The sequence below is a fragment of the Micromys minutus genome (genome assembly GCF_963924665.1).
Source record: "Micromys minutus genome assembly, chromosome: 29".
Taxonomy (NCBI): Eukaryota; Metazoa; Chordata; class Mammalia; order Rodentia; family Muridae; genus Micromys; species Micromys minutus.
Genome location: NC_137964.1, coordinates 31,986,906 through 32,009,854, shown reverse-complemented (window position 1 = coordinate 32,009,854; position 22,949 = coordinate 31,986,906). Strand labels below are relative to the sequence as shown.

At 49.5% G+C, this 22,949-nt stretch overlaps 1 protein-coding gene across 1 annotated transcript in view; it reads left to right on the top strand.

Moving 5' to 3' along the window:
* Positions 1 to 1,597: 1,597 nt before the first annotated feature.
* Positions 1,598 to 22,949, top strand: part of CIT (citron rho-interacting serine/threonine kinase) — a gene marked incomplete at both ends in the record, with an annotated part of 147,748 nt that continues 126,396 nt past the window's right edge. The window contains 4 exons of the mRNA XM_080940451.1: positions 1,598 to 1,693; positions 6,134 to 6,275; positions 14,034 to 14,209; positions 17,550 to 17,651. Of these exons, the coding sequence (XP_080796577.1) occupies positions 1,598 to 1,693; positions 6,134 to 6,275; positions 14,034 to 14,209; positions 17,550 to 17,651 (516 nt within the window). The remainder of the gene's footprint in view (positions 1,694 to 6,133; positions 6,276 to 14,033; positions 14,210 to 17,549; positions 17,652 to 22,949) is intronic.

Genomic DNA, 22,949 nt, shown 5'->3' with positions numbered 1-22,949 from the left:
GCACAGCCTCCAGATTTCTCCCATAAGCCTACGTTAGGCAAGGGCGATGGCTCAGTAGAGTGCATTCCTGCAGAGGGCTGGAATTTGGTTCCTGGCATCCTTATCTGGGGCGTGCTGCCCGGGCAAAGCTCCCCGCAGGAACTCGGACAGCAAAGGACTGTTGGAGACTCCGGCCCTTGACTCCGCAAGGGCCTACATCTCTCACAGCATCCTGAGAACCGCCAATTTCAAACTTCCCAGCCCAGCCTCGCCGGTACGCCCTTGCCATCTTCCTATTGGTCACCAGTCAAAGGGAGGAACGATGTGATTGGCTTTCCCATTTCACTTCCTTCAGCCCTCCAAGACCTGGGCAGGTCCTGGAGGAGACCCCCGCTGTCCATCAGAGGATGGCGAGCGCTGATTGGTTGAGGCACAGCTGAGCCCTGCCCACGTCGTTTCCTTCAAACGTTGGGGCGGGAGACTCAGGGCAGAGCGGAGCGAGTATAAGCCTGGGGTCTGCGGAGTGTGAGTCCGGGTTGTGTGTGTATGTGGGTGCTGGGGGTTTAGAGAGGCTCTGGAGGGGAGTCCCCTTTCTCGAGTCTTCCCGGTCAGCTCCGTCTATACCGATGTCCACTTTCCCATCCAAGGCCTCAGGATAGTGGGGCCCCTAAGGGTCTGCTGCGGCTGTAGCCTGGGGTGTGCTGAGGTAGCCCGGGGTCTGTGGGTGCAACCCTGGGGTTGGGGGACAGTGGGTTCAAAGCTGTGTCTGTGGTGCAGCCTTGGGGTATCCTGGTGTTAGTGTCTCCGGGTGTGCTGTCGTAGGCCCCAGGGTTTCTTAAAGAAGACGGAATCCCCTGTAAACCTGTCTCTGCCTCCTGTGAGCCTGACCTGTATTCTTGCGGGCACTTCCCATTGTCTGTGTGATTTTTTTTTAAAATTAACTTATTTTATGTATGAGTACACTGTAGCTGTCATCAGACACACCAGAAGAGGGCATTGGATCCCATTACAGATGGTTGGTGAGCCACCATGTGGTTGCTGGGAATTGAACTCAGGACCTCTGGAAGAGCAGTCAGTGCTCTTAACTGCTGAGCCATCTCTCCAGCCCCTGTCTGTTCCAGTGTCTCTGTGCCTAACCCGGTGCCTCCTTCTTATGTTTCCCTCCCTATTGTAGCTCTCTATCCTTTCTGGTCAGTTAGGCGACCTTCCTCAGGACCATTGACCTCAGCCCCTCCAGGGGCAGTGCACCTTTCCCCAGCTTAAACTTCAAGGCTCACTAATCATCCCTTTCAGGCCTTGGTTCACAGATTACGTCTATTTGGCTTTGAGGCACCAGATATTTGTATTCGTCAGGGTTCTCCATGGGAACAGAGTTGGTAGAACATAAGAGTAAGTGGAGATTTATTAGCGTGGCATACAGGCTGCAGTCTGCTAGTCCGCCAATGGCTGTTAGTTCTTCTGAAAAAAAAAACGATTTATTTCTATTTATGAGCATTTTTTGCCTACCATGTGCCTGCCTACTGCTGTGGAGATTGATCTCTTTAGGGAGACAGGACTCTGCCCTAAATGTCAGTACACTCTTGACCTTTCCCAATGTTCCTTCAGCATTAGGGGAGAGATGTTGAAGTTCAAGTATGGAGTTCGGAACCTGCCCGAGGCCAGTGCCTCTGAGCCCATTGCCAGTCGGGCCTCCAGGCTAAATCTCTTCTTCCAGGTAAGAAGCTGCCTGCCAACCGTGTACACCTGTGTCTGCTGTGCTAACCGTCTTTGGTTGTGTGATGGTTGAACGCTAATATTCTTAGGTTAATCCTGTTTGTTTCTTTGACATGTCTTGCCTGAGCTGGACAGAGGTGTCACTAGGCACGAAGATGGTTACATGGCTGGACGTGTCCTTGGGACATCCTCTCATACTTCTGAGCTTCCTTTCTATAGAAGGAATCAAAATTGTCTCTGGGGTGTGTGTGTGCACTAGCTAGCTTGCGCTTGTGTGTGTGTGTGCGTGCGTGTGTGTGTGCGCGCGCCTGCGTGCGTCTGTCTGTCTGTCTGTCTGTGTGTTGTGTCTGGGTACTCAGAGAGGCTTGGAACTAGCGTTGGGTCCTTTGGATGTGGGAGCTGATGTTACAGGTGTTTGTGACCTGCTTGTGTGGACGTTGGGGTCCAGACTGTGGTCCCCTGATAGAGCCGTGGACGAGTACTCTTAATCATGAGCCATCTCTTCAGCCCCAGCGTAGAATAATCTGTTCTTTTTTCTTTTCGAGACAAGCTCTTTCTATTACATAGCTCTGGCTTGTCCGAGCACTCAATATGTAGACAAGGTCAGTCTCAAAATCCCAGTTTCACCTGCATTGGCCTCCCAAGTGTTGGGATTAAAGGCGTGTGCCACCACACCTGATGGCTCTGTTGTTCTTTAGATTAAATTTCACACCTACATTTCTCATGCAGGACTGAACAATATCATCAAAGAATTTCCAGACAGTTTTCTAGTTCAGTTCCCCTCTGACTTGCCTTCATGGTGGGCTGTTAATTGTAAACTGAAATTCACCCTTTCCTGCCCAGACCAAGTTGCTTTTGGTCATGATGTTTGTCACAGCAGTAGAAAACAAACCAGGGCATTGTCATTACATCCCTTTTTAGTGTGGAGGGACCTTAGTTGGTCTTCTATTATGATAACAACATGCCAGAGGATGTGTGCTTTTATATAAACAAAAGAGGTTCTGCATGCTCAAGTACACCAATGGCTTCTAGTTGGCTCTGCTCAGGACCTGGTTACATTGTTACCACACTGGCCAGGGGAATGTGCAGAAATCACACGGACCAGATAGGAAGTAAGAGATGAGGCCTACTCCCTTCCCAGTGCTTAACTCCTGAGGTTAAGAAAAGGATTTTGTCTTTTGAAGACCAGATAACCCCCTACAATGTCACCTTTAAAGATGCCACTTTAACTTTAGCACTGGGGTCCAAGCTTGCAGCATATGAACCCTTGGAGGATTAACCACATGCAGATGGTAGCAATGAATGCCTCCTGCAAGAGGAAACGGGTTGTCCCTGCACACCGGACTTCACCCTCATGCTCCAATGCAGAGCTGTCACCCCGAGGGTCAGGTACAGCGGCTGGTTTCTTTTCTACTGAGGTGTGTCCTTTAGACTGGGCCTCCCTCCTACTCGGGACACTTGCGGTTCGGTGCTTGGCAGACTTCCAGAGCCCTGGAAATCTCACAAATCACCAGGTGGCCAAGGCTTTGCCGGCTTTCTGTTTTGCCAAGCAAGGCTGTAGAAGACAAATGAGAGGGGAAAAAAGCTATTACTTTCAGGTCTTTTCATTTCCTAAAGAAAGGGCATTTTAAGAACCATGGAGAGGGTAAGAAAGCGCATCAGAAGGAAGGGCAGTTTTCAGGGTTCAGTCCCCTGAGGTTCTTTTGTGAGTTCTATGCCTGCTCTGAGCTTAAGCCTCCCTGAGTCTCTCTGGAACCCCTTCCTCTCTTTGGGTTAACTCTCAGGTGAACAGAGAAGGAAATGAGGTTGTTTCCAGAATTAGAGGCAACCAAAGGGACAGGCTTGGCGGCTCCCAAACTTGACTGAGTCTGGAGGGGAATTTGTTAAAATCAGTTCCAAGCCGCAATCCAGAAGGGTTTAATTCAGGAGGTTGGTAATGGGGCCAGAGAATCTGTTCTTTTGTGCTTCTCTAGTGATTCACATGCAGCTGCTCTTTCTGTTGCCCAGTGTTGTGTAACAAGCCCTAACAAGACTTAAAGGAGCAATGGCTTCTTTTCCCGGGATTCTGCAGGTCACCCAGCAGGCCCGGAAGTACACACCTTTAATCCCAGCTCTTGGGAGGCAGAGGCAGGCAGATCTCTAAGAGTTGAAGGTCAGCCTGATTTATATAGCAAGTTCTAGGACAGTTGGAGCTACCAAAAAAAAAAAAAAAGCCTAAACCAAACCAAACCAAAACAATAACAATACCCACTCAACAAGACCCTGTCCCCAAACAAACAAACAAACAAACAAGCAAACAAACCCATGCCAGCAGGTTGACTGTACCTCAGTGGATGCCTCTCTACCCTGTGGGCTCAGTGGAGACTACAGCTGGGGCAGGTGAATATAGGCCCTGACTGCTCATCAAGGCACCCTGCTTATTTAAAATTAATCATTATTTTTCTGTTCTCATATGCTTGTGTGACTGTGGGCGTGCCACGGAGTGGTGTGGATATAAGGTTGAAACTTTGAGGAGTCTGGCTTCCTCTCACCGCCACATTTTGAGGCAGGGGCTCTCCTGTGCTTTTTTTTTTTTTTTTTTTGTCTAAGCTTTCTTCCTGTCCAGCGGGCCTGCAGACTTCCGGAGTTTTTTCTGCCTCCACCTCTCATTTGGGATTAGAGGTCCTAGGGTTACAAATGTGCCTCCACATCTGTCCTTTTATGTGGATTCCAGGCATCAAACTTGGGCCATCAGGCTTCTCTGCAAGCTCGCTGCAAGCACTTTTACCAACTGAGCTGTTCCCCTGCCCTTAGGTAGCTTTTATTTATTTAATCATTTCCTAAGCTACCTGGGGCTCTTTTTCCTTTTTTTTTTTTCTTTTTATGGCAAATAATAAAAGATTTTCCATTCTATGGGTCATTGGTGGCAGCTATTCAACTTCGCCACTGTAGCAGCAAGTGTGTCCCAAACACTATGTAAATAAATGAGTGGGCGTGTCTGGGTTCCCACAGAACTCTGCTTATAATTCATGCAGCTGGCCTTGCAGCTCAGGAGCTGCAGTATGCCAAACCCTTAACATGGCCTAACCTTGTGGGCATGGCAGCTGCCTATCTCCAAAGGCTGTTTGGCTCTACCCAGAGCCAGCACAGCATCATTTTGGGTTTCTCTTGGCCGTTTAAGTTGAGTCTCAGGGATGGCGTCCATGCACGGAGACTTGTGCACTGAAGGGAGACATGGTGAGTGAGAGTCTGCCACTAGGTTTCCTTTGAACTCATAATCCTCCTGCCTCAGCCTTCCATGTGCTAGGGTTATAGCAACCTGGGTGCACTGAAATTGTGTGTGTGTGGGGCCCTGGTTGCATTTCCTTGGCTGATCTCCACTGTAATATTTTGAGACAGGATCTCTTGCTGAAGCTTATCAATTCAGCTAGATGAACTGGACAGTGAACTTCTGGAACCCACCCACATCCTATCCTCCACTGTTGGGGTGACGGGCACTTGCCACTACGTCTAGATATTTTGCTGGGGCTTTGGGGATCCGAACTCAAGTCCTTATTCTGGTGTGATAGACACTTTCCCCCAGCCCTTGAGTCATAAAAACCTACTTTCTGGACCTTCCTCCTGTAGATGTTTTTACAGAGGTTTTGCCCACAGTCCACGGCCTCTCGTGGGAATCGTTACACTAAACTTGGGTTTCCAACTCCGGTCTTGAGAGACCAGACAGTGGGCATCAATGGACCAAGCTGGCTAGACAGAAGACAGGAAGTCCAGTCTGCACTCGCCAAGAGGGGGCTCTCAGCTCCTGTTGTCATGATATAGCCGAAGAGAGGGCAATCTTCTCAGATCTGCTAGAATTTCAGGAAAAGAGACATTCTGGTGTGTGTGTGTTGTGTATGTGTGTGTAAAATCTACCGATTTAAAAATATTGGCAGATTATTCAAATTATTTTAAATACTTCCAGCCAAACAAAACATGTTTGTGGGCTAGACACCGTCTGCCAATCTGTAAGCGATCCCGCAGATCACGAATAAATTCGGCTTCATGGTAGGCTTCCATTCCTACTATTGAGATGAATTAAAGAGGTTGAAGCTGTACCAGCCATCTTCCAGCCACACAGGGAAGGAATGTCAGTTGCAGTTTCCCATGGAAGAGATCCGGACGGTGTCATCTCTGAACTCTTAGGGTCCACAGTTGCAAACCTTCCGAGGAAGCGCAGGCTCTGCGAAGGAAGGACCTGTTTGCAGAGGCGGTGCTGTGGGACGGTTTTTATTCCCCAGATTCAGGTTGACAAATCACCAGCAATGGAGCTACGCAGATAATCACTTCAGGGGCCCCAGAGTCGTGCCAGTGTGTCGAAAGCAGTTAAATGGAGCCGGTTGGTTGTGATTTACTCTGTGTGAATGTTATTGATCAAAGCTTTTCATTATTGACAGAATCCCCATCTGCTGTTTGCCATTTTTAGGGGAAACCGCCCCTCATGACTCAACAGCAGATGTCTGCTCTTTCCCGGGAAGGGATGTTAGATGCCCTCTTTGTTCTCTTTGAAGAGTGCAGCCAGCCTGCCCTGATGAAGATGAAGCACGTGAGCAGCTTTGTCCGCAAGTGTAAGTCTGGGGCCACTTGTTCTTGGCAGGTCTCCCTAGGGAGCAGCTATTCTCAACCTGTGGGTCTCTGCCCCTTTGGGGGTCAGACAGCCCTTTGGAAAGGGTTGCAATCAGATGTCCTGCATGTCAGATATTTACATCACGAATTCACATTAGTAGGAAGGTTAACAGTTATGAAGTAGCGATGACATGATTTTATGGTTGGGGGTCACCACAGCATGAGGAACTGTATCCAAGGGTCACAGCGTTAGGAAGGTTGGGAACCACTGCCATAGAGGAAGACAGGATGCTGGAGGCGGAAGGCATTGATGGTGTTTGTAGAAAACTCTGGTCTGCATAAGACTGACTCAGGGGAGTGTGCAGATTGTTCGGTTGTAGTCTGGAGACCAGAGTTAAGTGAACCTTCTCACTGCAGGTGATAGAAATCCAGTCAGAAAGAAAACATGTTGACTCACAAGACAAAACCAAGGATGCTTGAGGCATGGCTGGTTCCAGGGACTTAAATGATGGGATGCTGTCCTCTGATTCTGTTCTTCCACTCTGAGCTAACCCATCCTGCAGGCAGAAAAGGCTCAGTGCTTAGGCGCCATTGTGTTTAAATTCAACAGGATAATTTGTTTCAGTTGCTTAATTTTAACATCATAATAATAGATGAACACAGTGATGATTCTGAATCTGGTCCCTCTCCTCCTCCCTCTCCTCCTCCCTCTCTTCTTTCCCCCTCTCCTCCTCCCTGTCCTTCCTCCTCTTCCCTCTTCTCCTCCCTCTCTTCCCTCTCTTCCTTTCTCTGCCTCCTTCATGGTAAGCATTGCCAATGAACTACACCCCTAGCTAAGTGGCAGCAAAGTGACCTAGGGCGTGTGACTGTCACGGGTCTGCTGACTTTGACTTAGTATTCCTGATATCTGCTTGACTCCAATGTGGTGGGGCGGTTGGATGCTGGTGCTACGCCTTCTAGTGTTGTCTGCTACTGTTTTCAGTCAGCGGGTGTCCACTCCAGCATCTCGTGGAGAAACACTGAAAGGCTCTTTGGGTTGTCACAGCTAGGGGCCCAGGAGGGTGTTCCTGGGTGAGCCTCGGTCCTGCCAAGCATCCAGAGCACACAGGACCATATAGTCAGCCATGCCAGATTTGGGAAATTCTCGTCTAAGATGACATCTAACCAAGCACTCCAAACTGTCGAGGCTGAAAACGATAGTTTTGTATCCCTTCCTCATGAGTCTGTGGTTAGATTGCATTCAGCTGGGGATTCGTCTGCTCGGTGACACATGGGCTAAGATTGCAGGCTCTTTTAAGCTGGAATGTTCTAGATGGCTTGCTCAGCGTCAGCCTATTGCAGTTTTAGAATGAAAAGGGTCTCAGTCTGTGAGCCAGTGACTCTCTTTCATGGAGATCTGGGTTTTGTACTCTCTGTGGTTCCTCTGTGGGAGGAGCCAGGAAACTGTAAACCGCTTTGTAGGAGCCAAGCTTTACTGGAATCAGCCACACCCATGTGTTTGGCCACACCCATGTGAATTAGTCACACATTAGAATACTTGGAACAGATGTCATGTGACTCCCCCACTTCCCCAAGCCTAAACTGTTTCTCACCTGAGCTGTGTGAGCTGTAGCTCAGCCAGATGTCCCTCCTCAGTGGCCCTGAGTGTCCGAGAATGCTGTAGTGGAGGCTGCTCTGAAGGCGTTTTTATTGAGCACGAAAGATCTCTGGCTGCTGTCATTCAGCTCTGTCACTGTCCTGAAACACCCCGATTAGTCGCCAGGTGCAGAAGAGGAAAGGTTGGCTTGCGCCTTTGGGGATTTCAGTCTATGGTTGGTTCCTTTGGGGCCTTTGACTGGGCAGCTAATCATGGCAAGAGGGAGTGGTGGTTACCTCGGGGCTAGGAAGGAGCTGGAGGGGGCAGAGGACTCAGGGTCTCAGTAGCCCTTTTCAAAGGCACACTCTTGAGAACTTTCCAGGGGGCCTACCTCTTGCTGGAAGGTAGGCCTGTGTGCCTGTGGGCTCCGTCCAGCAGGGGTTGGGAGAGTACAGTCAGAGAGGCATCACAGAAACTTTCTTACTGGGGGGTTCACTGCCTTGGTAGTGCCCGCTAGGGCCTCTGCATTCTGCGTGTGAAGAAACTGCACAGGATGTGGATCTCAAGCTCTCCCATACCACCTCCCGCCCAGTTAGATGTTGGTTTACTTTTTAAAGATAGGGTCTCACTGTGTAGCCCTGGCTGGCCTGGAACTCACTAAGTAGACCAGGCTGGTCTTGAACTCATAGAAATCTGCCTGCCTCTGCCTCCCAAGTGCTGGGATTAGGCAGGTGCATCTCCAGGCCTGTTGCTAGGTGGTTAGGTTTACACAGTCCCAAGGAAGATTCTGATTGGTTCTGCTCTGAGTCACTCACAGAAGGACATTATGGTCAGCCTTCTCTGAACCCACAGAGGAGTCGGAGCATTGATTACCAGGAGGGCCTCCTCGAATGGACTAAGCAGTGATCGCTCAAAAGCCCCTGGGGTGATGAGTAACCAAAACTGAGGTGTCGGTTTTCCTCGCCGTTGTGACAGAATAGCTGACAGCAGCTGACCGAGAGAAGAGGTATCGAGAGAGCTCATGGCAGAGGAGGATAGTAGCAGGCAGGGGCCTGGGTCAGCCCCGTGCTACACAGCGCTGGGCAGGACCAGAAGGTGGTGAACCTCAAGGCTCACCCATTAGCCACTCCCATCTTTGTCTTCACCTCCTGAATGTTCCACAGTTCCCGCCCAAACAGTGCCACCAGCCAAGTACAGGAGCCTGTGGGGGCCATTTCACATCCAGACCATTTACAAGGGCTTCACAGCTTGTGTGTGCCTTGCCTGCTCTGTTTTCTCAGTGTGAAAAGACGTGCATAGCTAACAGTGCCGAGAAGAGCATGACGGTTGGTCCAGCTGTCAACTAGAGAAGCTTAAGGCTCATTAGGTTAGTTAAGAAGGGGAGATCCACGGTGATAACACCATTTCCTGTGAGAGACCCGCCCTGTAATTGTACCACTTCCTATGAGAGACCTGCCCACTGGTTGCGTCACTTCCTGGGCTAGGATTCTGGACCAATAAAGAGGAGAAAATGAGTACACGTAGTGCTCCCTGCTTCTTCAATGTGGGTGCCATGTGACCAGCTGCTGTGTGTGTGTGTGTAGGGGGGTGGGGGTGGGGAGGTGGGGGAGTGGGGGGTTATGCTCTCCTGACTGTCCCACCATGATGGACTGCACCCTGAGCCTGTGAGCCAACATAGGCCCGCCCTCCCTTAGTTGCTTAGTTGACGGTTTTTCATCAGAGCAACAGAAAAGTTCCTAGGCCAACCAGGTTTGTCAACAGACAAAACGTGTGAAGCCCAAGCATCACCCATGATTAATCAATACCGCGTGCATCTTTAAAATGTCCTTGATGTATTTACTCAGCATCATGCATGAGTATCAACATTCCTCCCTCTTTTGAATATGTAAATTACCAAGTAGGCAACGAGAGGGGGCGGGACTTGGAGGACCTCTCTCCAGTCCCATTGTCAGGTTTGAGACTCCAGAGCTGCTTCGGAGCAGTCAGTTCTGAAGCTGTGTAATCAGGCCAGTGTCTGCGGAGTGGAGCTCTTCCGGGACACTCGTTCCTACCTTTCCAAGAGGCTTCCTGGAGAGGACCCTGAAGAGCCCGTGATTAAAATCCAGCAATTGCTGGATTGAGATCTTCACCTCCACCTCCACCCTGACCCGATTTGAGTTTGTTTCTGCATGTGAGCTTTGGTTTTCCTTGCGGAGAAGGGCCATCAGCTGTCACTACCCACGTTTGTAGGAGTGGAGGTGTCCTCCGAGCTGCCACCGGAAATGGCCAAGGACAGCTGTTTGAAGCACGCATCCCTGTCCTTGAGCCCGTGGAGGACAGGCAGTGAGCATCTGGGGACAGGGGAAGTAATCACTGTCTTCTGTATCTGCATTGATTAACAATGGGCATGTTTTCTGGTTGTGCCCTTAGATGATTTTGTGGTCGTGTGGCCATCATAGGATGCATACACAAGTCCAGGTGGCATCGGCCAGTCACTTTATTTGGCTGCTATTTCTCTCTCTTTGAAATGAAGTCTTATTATAGAGTCCTGGCTGTCCTGGAAGTTATTATTTAGACAAGACCGGCCTCAAATCCACTGAGACCCACCTGCCTCTTGTTTCGCAGGTGCTGGGATTAAGGACCCGCACCACACATTGCCTGTGAATTCTTCAGAAAGTATTCTCTCTTGTGGTTGGAGAGATGCCTCAGCAGTTAGGAGCATTTGCTTCTATTATAGAGGACCTGGGTTTAGTTCCCAGCATCCGAATAAGAGCTTATAACTTCTGTAACTCCAGTTTAGGGGACCTGGTGCCCTCTTGTAGAAAATACATGCTTATGTAGTTTATATATTTTTATAATTTACATAATTCCTTACATTTTAAGTAATACATATATTTGTATATATTTGAGAAGTACTGTGGTGATTCACCACCTGCCTATTTGTCTAATTATTGATAATTTATTTACTAAAGAGTTGTTTTTCTGGGTGTGGTGGCACACTCGTCTCAAAAAAAAAAAAACAACCAAACTAAACCAAAACACATTTATTTTTACATAAAGCATGTGACACATATGATTTGATGTGTACATGCGTGTGTGGGTGTCTGTACGTGCACTGCACCGGCTCCAGTTCGAGGAGCTCACGTCAGCCTGTCTTCCCCACCTCTGTTAACCTAGCAAGACACTCACAGAGCAGATCCTGGTCAGGAGCCTGATACACAGCAGCAGGCAACTTAGTCCTGCTACAAGGCGCAGCTGGACGTTCCGCGCAGTGGCCAGAGACGACAGCCACTGATGGGATAGCACTGTGACAGGATCACAATGGAGCTCAACCACGTTTATTACTGTGCCATCCTGATTTACAGCACCATGAGTTCCAGACAGATTTATGACAGTGATGTTCTAAAGAAGCCTACTGTGCTGAAGTGATGTTCTAAAGAAACCTACTGTGCTGTGGGCCCCACGAGGGCATCCCGCGCGCAGTGATATGTGCTTACCGCCCAACCGTGGCAACAAGTGACTGCCCTGCTGTGTAGTGTGCTTGCTCTCCAGTCCTGTATTCTGTCTGCCTGTCCATCAGTCTGTCAGTCCGTCATCTCAGTGTAGGACTGCTCATTTAGGTTAGGTGTGTCAGGCCCCACCCACAGCAGCCTCAGACTTGTCTTCAAGTCAGGAGGCCACCCTGACAGGAGTTTGACTATTGATAGGACAAAAATGGTAAGTGCTCAACGAGACAGGAGAGGTTGGTTACTCTAATGTAACCGTCACACAGTAAAGGTAAGTAGGTGTTGGGCTCTGAGATGGCTCAGCAGTAAAGTTCAGTTCCCAGTACCCACTCAAGGCTCACAACCATGTGTAGCTTCCGGTTTGAGGTGATCCAGTGTCGTCTTCTGGCCTCCAAGGGCACAGCATGCACGTGATACATGTGCATACATTCGGACAACACGCACGTAAAATAGATGATTTATTTTATTTATTTATTTTGAGACAGGGCCTTACTCTCTGTCCCTGGCTGACACGAAGCTCCTGTTTCTGTGGGTTGATTTTTAGATTGGTTCCACGTTGGTGCTCATGGAGGTTTAGGGGCGGTCAGGTGCTTCTGAGTATTTTCCTGTTCAGTTTTCTTCGTGAGCCTCTTCCTGCGGATCTTGTCCCGGCGCATGTTCTGTGAGGGATAGCATGTTCTGTGAGGGATAGATTCCTACTCTTTGGAAGGCGGGACTGAGTTTCAGGGAAGGAAGCTGGTGATTGCTTCTGCCTGGTTAGCTTTGGCTGCCCTTGTGCTCACAGGTCCAGTCGTCTGAGTAAAGAAGCCACAGTCGGGGCTGCGTTTTCATCACAGTGCCCTGTGTCTGTCATTCCGTCTGCCTCGGTATTCAGTAACCCCTGGGACCCATAAGCACCAACCAAATGTTCACAGAGATGGCGACTCCGTATGGTTTGGGGGGTCACAGAAGCGGCTGGTGTGGGGAGAAGCTGTGGAGGGCTCCTCACCCCTCTTTCAGAATCGCCGGGGGCTTGGTTTCAGCATTTCACCTGTTTCACCCTAACCGAGACTCACCTCTGGGGAAGAGAAGGACTTGGAATGCTCTCCCGTAGCTCTCAAGGTGCCACGGTTTTCCACCCACAAAGCTGTTTGTCGCGTGTGAGTTAGATGCCTGATTGTCCCCAGTGATGGGCCCGAGTTATTGAGTTACTGAGTTGGGCAACACCGCAAGCATTTTTGAGCCCAGGGCCTGAAAGGAAATGAAGCGAGATTGGCCTGTGTACAGCCAAGGCGAAGTCAGGTTCCACTCGAAACCTGCAAGCCAGCACATTTGGCTAATTGTAATTCAGTGCTCAAACACTTGGCCCGAAGGGAAGGATGCCCAGAATGGAATGGGGGATGGAAGGCAGACTGGGCTCAGCATGGCGGTGCCCCTTGTGGGTCACAGCATCATGTGCCTTTACCCACTGAGCCACCTCCATGAGCCAAGATCCACTTTAAGACAGTGCTCACAGTGAATGCATATAAATCCATACACCACTCTAGGTTGGTCCCCAAGGGATCCAGGGAACTTTGGCTACCGGGAAACTGGGGGCCAGAGGATCAGAGTCATAGGTTACAGGCATGTGCCACCCTGCCTGGCCTTTTATGTGGGTGTTAGAGATTTGAACTCAGGTCCTCATTTGTAGAGCGAATGTCCTAATTCACTGAACCATCTCCCCAGGCCTAGTCCTCTTAGCTTTCAATGGGAATGGGATTCTTGAGGGTAAGGTATTGTTTTGTTTTTGGTTCTGGTGCTGGGATTTGAACCTAGGACCTTCTGCATGCTGAGTACACATTCCACTACTGACCTGCATCCGGAGCCTAAGATAATTTGGACCGTAGGTCCTTCTTGCCTTCCTTTGAAATCAAAAATCCTTATTTTTTGATGAGGCTCCTTTGTTAGTCACAGGGTCCCTTTTTTAGGCCATCACTGCTGTTCCTTATGTTCTTACGAGTCACTAGGGTCCCCAGTCATCTAGCAATGTCTCAGAGTGAGATCTGCAGTACCACCCCCTCAGCCCTGTACCCATCTCAGCCTGAGCGACTGGACTAGGGAAAGGAATAAGATTATGTCAAGAAAGTGAGGGTCCCAGGCCCACCCGCATGTTTGCCTTTCAACCCTGCTGAGCAGATGACAGGGTTCTTCGGGCCTTGGGGCTAACCCTGTACCCCTTTCAAGCACTGCCACAGATTAAGGCCTGAAAAAGAGACCTTTGGAACAGTACAAGGCCAGCTGCACAAAGGCAGGCAGAGCACAGCTCACTAGAACAGAATGATCTCGAATCAACTCTGAAGCTGATGGAAGGACAGGGTCATGTTGCTTCTGTCACTGTAACGCCTGTTGGAATGCCACCAAGCTTGCTTGACCCCAGCACCACCCTGCAGCCTCCAGAGGAAGAGGAAAAGCATGGCCGCGGGCTCCGTTAGCTAAGTCTACAGGACTTGAATTCTAGCTACCATGGAAACCGCACTTTGGAATTTCTGGAGCCCTTAATTTTAACAGATAAAAAACACTTTGGTGCGGATTTTATAATTGTTCATGATAGATGAGAAGTGACTAAACATTTTCTGAAGGGGAAGGAAGACAGAACTCATCTTCCCCCCCCCTTTTCTTACAAGATGTGTGCATTTGAAGGGTGTCTTTTCGTCTGGGTGTGACTCTTCCTTCTTCCACAGATTCTGACACAATAGCCGAGTTACGAGAGCTCCAGCCGTCGGTGAGAGACTTTGAAGTGAGAAGCCTTGTGGGCTGTGGTCACTTTGCTGAAGTGCAGGTGGTTAGAGAGAAGGCCACTGGGGATGTCTATGCCATGAAAATCATGAAGAAGAAGGCTTTGCTGGCCCAGGAGCAGGTAGGAGCATTCGAATCTCAGGTCTTGCCCCTGCCTGTGCCAAATGTCCATCACAGGGACAGCAACCTGCTAATTTGATGTCTAGGATCCAGTGAGTTGTTAATTGTGAGTGCATGAGCAAAAAAAAGGGGGGGGGGCTCTCTTCAGACTGGTGCTGATGAATTCTGAAGCCTCAGAAATTCCCGTCGGTTCCTTTGTCCCGACTCTGCAGCTGCACTTTCTTTTAGAGCCACACCGGACATTTAAACTAAAGCTGATGACTTTACCTTGACCCCTCAGGACTGTCCGCTTGGGTCTTAGTAGGAACATGCCTCAGGAGTGGCAGTACCCACACCTGTGCATGCTCAGGGGTTCCTGTTGTGAGCACACGTCTTTAATTTTAGAGCAGGCCTTTGCAGAAGTCCAGGTAAAATCTCGTCCCCCTGGCTTGTGTGAGAACAGGGTACGAAGCTCTCTTTATAGCTGTATTTTTTTCTTCCTTTGAAGTAAGGCCGCTCTCTCCAGACATATTGATTCACTGGCTGTGTTTTCAAGAGACAGCCATCAACCTTGGAGTTCAGCGAGTAATTCATTAGTTACAAGCATTCTAGTGCACATCATGAATCCGATAACGTGCCCAGCTCCGTGGGAGGCCTGCAAAAGGAATTGAAGTCCCATGGCTGTTCCTTGCAGGCTTGAACAGCAGCCCCCAGAGGTAGAGGGAAACTGCAGATCTACAAAGCAGGTGATAGCAGTTAAGCCACAGAGGGGGGAGAATTAGCAGATTCATTAGCAGTGATGTGAAGTACCATGTCCTGGGTGAGCCAAGGGCAGTCAGGAAAGTCCTTAGGACGAGAGGGATGGTGGCTGGGCAGAGTCAGTGGGGACTGCCAGTTAGACACGTGGTCGGGGTGACATCCTGGGGGTGTGAGGTCTGGGGTTTTGTTCAGGTGTGTGTGTGTGTGCGAGCATGTCTGTGCATGTGTCATATATGTTTATGTGCTTGTCTCCATACATGTGTGCATGTGTGTGTCTGTGTGCACATGTGTGTCTTTCTGTGTATGTCTGCATGTATGTCTGTGTCTGCATGTGTACATATCTGTATGCATGTGTATGTGTCTTGTGTCTCTGTGTCTGTGCATGTATGTATGTGTGCTTTTTGTGAGAGAGAGGGGGGAGGGAAGGGGAGAGGAAGGGAGATACAGGAGTTTGGTTGAGAACTGACTGAGAAATGAAGACCTTTGGGTGGGCAGGGCCACATTTGAGGGGAAATCTTAGCATGTAACACGTACCACATCAGCCATTTCTACCATAGGATTCAGTGACCTTAAGAGGTCCCCCCCCCACCCTCCATGCTGTCAACCAGTTTCACTGCTGACAGAGGTCCTGAGAGAAACCAGCCTAGAGGGGAAGATGTTTTGCTTTGGCTCACAGTGCCAGTTTTTACTCCTCTGTAGTCAGCTGCCTTCCCTGCTTCAGGCCTGCAGTGAGGCAGAGTGCCATGGTGGAGGGCCTGTGGTCATGAAGAAGAGATAAGGGATGGGGGGGAGGGAGTAAACCAGCCCTGGGACAAGACAGCCCTTTCCAGGGCAAGCTCATCAGTAGCCTGCCCTCTCCAACTGTGCCCCCATCCTACAGTCCTATAGCCCATACGTTATTAATCCATGAATGGAATCGCCTGTTGATGATGTCACAGACATTTCCCGAGGGCTCCCATCTCTGCAAGTGGCCATATCAGGAACCAAGCTTTCCACACACCAGCTTTTGGGGGACATTTCAGATCCAAATCATAATGCTCCTAAACAAAGTCCCAAGATCCCTCTTTGTTGTTGCTTTCTGTCTTTAAGACAGAACTGCAGCAGAGGCTGCGAAGCCTCTTCTTAGAGTCCAAGCATGACATGGCTTCTTTGTTTCGGAATGAAGCATGAACATCATTGCAGGGAGGGGTAAGACAAGACCCTGCCTGTGATTAGGAGGCCAGGGTGGGATGAGCTCACTCAGCTTCCCCACCCAGGGAAGCGCTGTCTGTCAGCCATACTCTCTCACGGAGCTTGCTCTGCAGGATTCTGGCTCCTTGGGTACGAGGTTAGCCCAATCTTGACGTGCTTGTGTTTGGGGACTAGGGCATGCAACATCCAACGAGCCACATGCGGGCAGTCAATTGAGTGCCAGACAGATGCACTTTCCTCCAGGGAGAGGACCTCAAGTGACTATGGTGCTGAGGTGCAGGCCTGGGTCTTTAAAAACCCTAATTACGGAGGAGCTAATAAAACTAGCTGTTGTTGGCAAATACACCATTGATGGAGAGAGTTAAATATCATCAAGAAAAGCAGGGTCCCTAATAGTCACTGTGAGGATTTGGAATTTAAGGATATGAGGGGAGAAGGGCAGCATGGGAAAACTGAAGGAGTTGTTAGAGATGAAGCCAAGAAGTGGTGTCTCATCACATGGAAGAGGCTGGAGTGCTGTGACAGCCAGAAACGGTCCTCAGGGACCTGTTACCGTAAAGGAGCCTTCAGGGGTCAGGCCGAGTCAACGGTGATCTGGTGAAGCCTGGGCCTGTTCAGATCCAGCTCCCCCCACTGACTGCCTTCCCTGTGTCAGCAAAATGGTCATCTCTCCAGCACGTTTGCTAAGCGGCTTAGATTTAGCACTCGGGTCTCCAGGGTGACTTTGGGGACTACATGAAGTAGCCAGGCACCTAGCACAGAAGCCAGAATGTTTGTCTAGCATGTATGAAGTCTTGTGTTCAGTCCCTAGCACCGACCGCAGAAACTGGGCATGCTGGCACACGGGCCAGCATTCAGAGTGTAAAGGGTTGGCGCACAGAGGCTAGAGGAGGATGGTGTCCTTCTCTGTCATGTCTCAGCACAGTCCCTTGTCAGGGACTGCCACTCAGGCATCCTGATGTCTCCTGCGACGTTGGGGTTTGGAGCACCTGGCTGCACCCAGCCTTTTTTACATCTAGTTACTTGATATGTGGGCTAGGACGCCCACTTGGGTCCCACTCCGGTCCGCAGGTAGCCCAGCCTGACTTGCTGCCACACCGTTTGCCTCTCTCCTCCTGATTGGGCTCTGCCTCTCTTCCCCCCTAGGAAGAGAAGGTGCATGAGGAAAGAAAGATATTTAAGCTAAGAAAAGTGACTTAGGGAGAGATGTACATAACTGTATGGATAATGTGAGGGCCCAGCAAAGCGCAGCCAAGTAGGTTAGTAGCAGAATTTCAGAATGTCATGATAAGGGATTTTTTTTTTTTTAAGTACCCGGAAACATCAGTTTAGACTGAAAGGTGGGACAAAGGCCATTTCCCCTTCACATTTACTTCTATCACAGTTATCTAAAGAGTTTCTCTTCCCTCCAGGTTTCGTTTTTCGAGGAGGAGAGGAACATATTATCTCGGAGCACGAGCCCTTGGATCCCCCAATTACAGTACGCCTTTCAGGACAAAAATAACCTTTACCTGGTGAGTCTTCACGCCTGTCCCCGTGTAAGGCTTTGTGGCTCCGATCCTCAGACGCACAGATTAAGAAAGATTCTTCCGATAGCCCACGACACTGCTTTCATTCGGTAGCCGTTCTGATTAGCCGTCTCCCAGCCCTTGTTCTGGTGATTAAGAGCTGACCCACTTAGAGAAGGCCCGCTGTACCCGGCCACAGAGCGCAGCAGCGACAAGTCATTTAACTGGGAGCCATCTCTAACTACCTTTAATAGAATCTTGCTTTAATTAAATTAATTAATTTAGTTCCTGAGATGGGGGCTCGTTATGTAGATCTGGCGGGCCTGGAATTTGCTGTATAGACCAGGCTGGCCTGGAACTCACCGAGCATCAGTCACCTGCCTCTGCCTGCCCAATGCCGGGGTTCAAGGTGCTCTCAGCTTTAATTCTGGAAAGTGAAGGTAATGATGTGTGATTGATGTGAGGAAATGCAGCCCGTTCCCTCCTCACACTCGTGGAAGCTGGACGGGTTTATCTCCTAGAAGCACAGAATAGGATGGTGGTTGCCTAGTTACCAGGTTGAAGAGAGGCAGGGAGGGTAACCAGTTAGATAACCATGAGTAGACAGGTAAGAGTCTTATAGTGTGGCAACTGTCTCGAAATGCTATGCCTCACAGTGACCAGAAGGGGCTGAATGGTCGGTCCCAAGACAAAGTGGATGGTGAATGTTTAGCGTGGTGAGTTTGTTAACTGTTTTGATTTGGTCATTGTACATTGGATATATTTATCAAAATACCATACTGTACCCTATGTCTATGCACAGTTGTTAAGTGTAAATCTGAAACGAACACTAGTACTTTCAAATCCCACCCTCTGAATGCATATACTAGGCCAGTAGGATAGCCCTGCAGGTCGGGCCGCCTGCTGACAAGCCTGAAGACCTGAGTTCCATTCCTGGGACCCACAGATGGAAAGAGAACTGACTCTTGCAAGTTATGTCCTCTGATACACATGCACGCATGCACTCATACCCATGTGCTTTAATATGTTTAAACATGTATGCACTGAGGGTGTGTGAGGAGAGCCACTGTCCTGGTTTCTTTTGGTATCTGTGGAGGGAGAACACGCTGATGGAGGTGTCTGCTCTTCCTGACCTTACCTATGGCTTACTAGGGAGAAGTTGAACACACTGCTATATATGCAACCAGAGGGCTTTTCTCTCCAGCTGTGGTAGCCCACGCCTTGAACCCCAGCTTTCAGGAGGCTGGGACAGGTGGATCTCTGTGAGACCTGTCTCAGACATGTTGATGTCACTACATACTGCCATTCTTCATTCTCTTGGGGGTCAGGCATTGAGACCAGGGCCTTGAATATGCTAAGCACATGTGTTACTGAGCTGCAACCCTGGCCTCCAGGTTAGCCTCTCAGATGGCAGGGTTTTCTCTGACGTCCATATAGCATAGCTTATGAAATGCCAAAGGTCATTCATTGTAGGTCCTCTGTAGGTTCTTAGAGGATTCAGTTTCTAAATGTAAAACATAGTTTGAAACAGCATTTGTTCCCGGTTTAGTCTCTCATGGAGGACTGCAGTGTCACCTCGGGTGAGGATGAGGAGGCTCCTGGAAGGAAGCAAGGAGCTGTTTTTTTGTTTTAAGCTTCCACTGGCCATTTTAAAAATTTTTAGTTATGTTACCACCTTTGTTTCTGATCTGGAAGAATCAGAGCATCTATCTTGGTTCCATATAAATTGAAGTCTCTCCCTGGCACTGACCTGCCCTCTTTTGAATATGGTGGTTTGAGGTAAGGTTTGGTTACACTTTGAGGCCAGCACACAACTCCAGGATCCCATAGCTGGGGCTGCAGGCACACCACCATGGCCAGGCCACTGAGCTTTCTTGTGTGTCTGTACGTGTTCATGTGGGTGTGTGCACGTATGTCAGAGGCCAGAGCTTGGGTATCAACTCTGACCACTCCAAACTTGATTTCGTCCTTATCCAGGGTCTCACTGTGTAGTCCTGGCTGTTCTGGAACTCTCTGTGTAGATAGAGTTCACAGAGAGCCACTTGGCTCTGCCTGCTGAGCGCTGATGTTAAAGACATTCACCACCACATCCGACTCCACTATGCTTCGAGGTTTCATCCTCAGGAAGGCAGATTGCCTCCTGTAAGGTAGAACCTCTCATTGGCCTGACGCTCACCAGTTGGGTTAGGCTAGCCGGTTAAAAAGATTCCTATTTGCAGTGGCATTGCGTCGGACATGGCTCGCCATTTCTCTGCGGAGGTAGCGCAGTTCCTGCCGGTCTCCGGCTCCGCCTATCAGGACGAGGCTGTGACCCTGGCAGGGGGCCTGTGGAAACAGTTCTTTGTTGCTCTTACCACTGGCTTTTCTGTTCCGTAAGCAAATTCACGAGGAAAGCTTGTTAAAGGCCTACAGTTTTAGATTCTATCATGGCAGGGTGGGCGTGGTTGAGAAGGGGAGCTTTTCATGGCTGCCAGAGAGCAGAGAGAGAGAGAGAGAGAGAGAGAGAGAGAGAGAGAGAGAGAGAGAGAGAGAGAGAGAGAGAGAGAGAGAGGGAGGAGAGGGCATACACACCTGTGCCTTCTTGCTGCCTCCCCTCAGGACCCTTGGCTTGTAGGATGCTGTCACTTACACTGAAGGTTAGTCTCCCCGCTGTCCATGGAAGTGTCCTCAGGTACAGCCACATATTGCTATCTGGTTTTCCAGGCATTTTGCTGTCCAGTCAGGTTGGCAGATATGTCTGATGATTTCACTGGAAGAGTGGAAGGGTGGATTTGGGGCAACAGGTAGTGGTCCCCACTGGGATACACCTAGGGCTTGAAGCCAGGCTCCTGGTTCCTCATGGTGCTATACAGCTGTGTCCAGAGCGACTCTGGTTAGAACCTGGCTTTGCTTGTGCTGTTAGGGTAGTTTTTCAGTCTCCAGCCCACAGCCCTGCAGCTCTGTGGACAGTGTTTGCTTTTCATGTAGGAACCATGTGAAAATGGCCTGTTTGGGGCCACTGACCCCAGGGCATTTGTCACCACTGGCATCTGTTGCCATCCTGAGCCAGGAGGGAGTTAATGAACATAGAGCCATTGTTTGCACTAGAACCAAGTGACAGCTTATGACAGTTTTGACAACGAGACATGTGCTGTTCTGATCTCTTGGCTAGGATTATCTGAATTTCAGGCATGTCTCAAAAATCACCAGGCACGTGTTTTCCTGTTTCCTCTCTGGAAACCAGGGTCTAGGAGGCCGCTGCCCATCAGGAAACCTGGTGTTTAAAGGGCCTGTTGTTGTCATGTTGCTGTTCCTTCTCAGCCTGCACTTTCTCATTGGTAAAGAAGGTAGTACTTCGTTTTGGCTCCAGTTCAACTGCTTGAGTATGTTACTGTCACTGGGGTTCTTTGAGTTTGAAATAGTTGTTCTACGTCCAGTTTTTAGGGTGTATTTCAAGAGAGTGTATTCAGAGTTTTGTCCTTTTTAGGAACCACGGTTTCGTCAAATGGCCTCAGTTCTCCTTCTCCACTCTGAGTCTCAGATTCGGGACATCTGTTGCTGCTGGTCCAGCAGTGTCCGTGAGAAGGGTTGTCTACAGACACAGGCCCTTCGCCTTGTGCACTCGCACAGTGTGCACGTCTGACATCACCGCCTGTCACCCTATGCACATTTCCTTCGCTCCCCCGAATCTCTCAGTGGCCCCTTCTTCACTCACATCCTGGGCTCCTCTGAGCGCTCTGCCTCTTGTCCAGACTGTGTGAGCCTGTGCTCTATAAGGAGCTTTTCTTTTTAAAAATGGCCGAATCAGGCTGGAACTCAGTTTCAGAGATAGAAGGCCTTGTCTCACCTCCTAGACCGCGGCCCTTTAACACAGTTCCCCTTGTTGTGGTGACCCCAGCCATAAGATTATTTCAGTGCTACTCCATAACTGTAATTTTGCTACTGTTATGAATCGCAGGGTAAACATATCTGATAGGCAGGGTATGTGACCACTATCCTAGAGGTTACCTTGACCTTTCAGACAAATAAAAGGTCTCAGTCAAGGACATTTTGCTTAGAGGATTCCAGCGTTCCAAAGCACTGGGCAGAGCACACTGTGATGCCGAGGGCTCCATTGCATTCCGTGTGGCGCGCACACGCTGAGTCAGGTGGCCTGCGCAGCTTGCCCCTAGTGATCTCTGTCCAGAAAACCGGGATAGAGCTTGTCTTAGTCCAGCTGCCAGTGCTGTAACTGAGTGCCGAGACCGCAGCCTGTGATGCTTATCTGGCTCACAGCCCTGAGAGCCACTGGTATCAGGCTGGGACCTGGTCACAGTTTTCTCGCCGCAGGGTAGCATGGGGTGAGTGTCACATGCTAAGACGGTCAGCATTTGAGTCTGTGTGTCACTAATGCTGTCAGTCACTAATGCTGTCACTCACACAAAAACACACACACACACACACACACACACACACACTGGCCATGTCTTTACAGGTAGCCTATGTGTGGGCATTTATTTATTTATTCATGTATGTGAGTACACTGTAGCTGTCTTCAGACACACCAGAAGAGGACATCAGATCCCATTACAGATGGTTGTGAGCCACCATGTGGTTGCTGGGGATTGAACTCAGGACCTCTGGAAGAGCAGTCAGTGCTCTAACCGCTGAGCCATCTCTCCAGCCCCACAAGTGCTCTTTCCTTACTTCCTATCCCCAACATGTGAACTTTTGAGGGCACATTCAAACCATGACAGTACTAAATAACTATGAAATGTTCATCCTGCCTCCCCCATATGCATACACATGCATATGCACACAGATAACGTGTATGAACACACATTTGTCCTTCATCTTGCCTTTAGCACAGCAAATGGAAATTTCCACTGTAGTCCTTGGAGTATAGATGCAAAACCCAACAGTGAAGCTTTGGCTCCTTCCAAACCGAACACATGTAAGATCTGCCCTTTAATTAGCATCTGCAGCTGCTGCTGTAGAAAGGGTCTGTCTCTGTTGGCCAGAAAGTCTTTGCTTTGAAAGAGCGAGTCCTTCACAGCTCCAAGCCAGGCTGGGCTGTCAGCTACTGTGCGGTCTCTGCCGTCAGCAGGGTTGCTGCATTGTTTAGGCCTATTTCACTGGAGGGCTCTTTTTAACATCTTATCTCTCAGGCCTTTGATTGGTGTGATTTGGTGATTTCCCCATTTGTGTGCGCTGTGCCTATCCTCTGTGTAGATGTCCCTCCAGTCCTTGCAAGGGTGGACGATGCCTGTTTCAGTGCCAACGGCCTGGTTATTTTCCAGCCCTTTATTGTCTACGATCTTGTCTTGATATCCAGAAAGCCTCGGG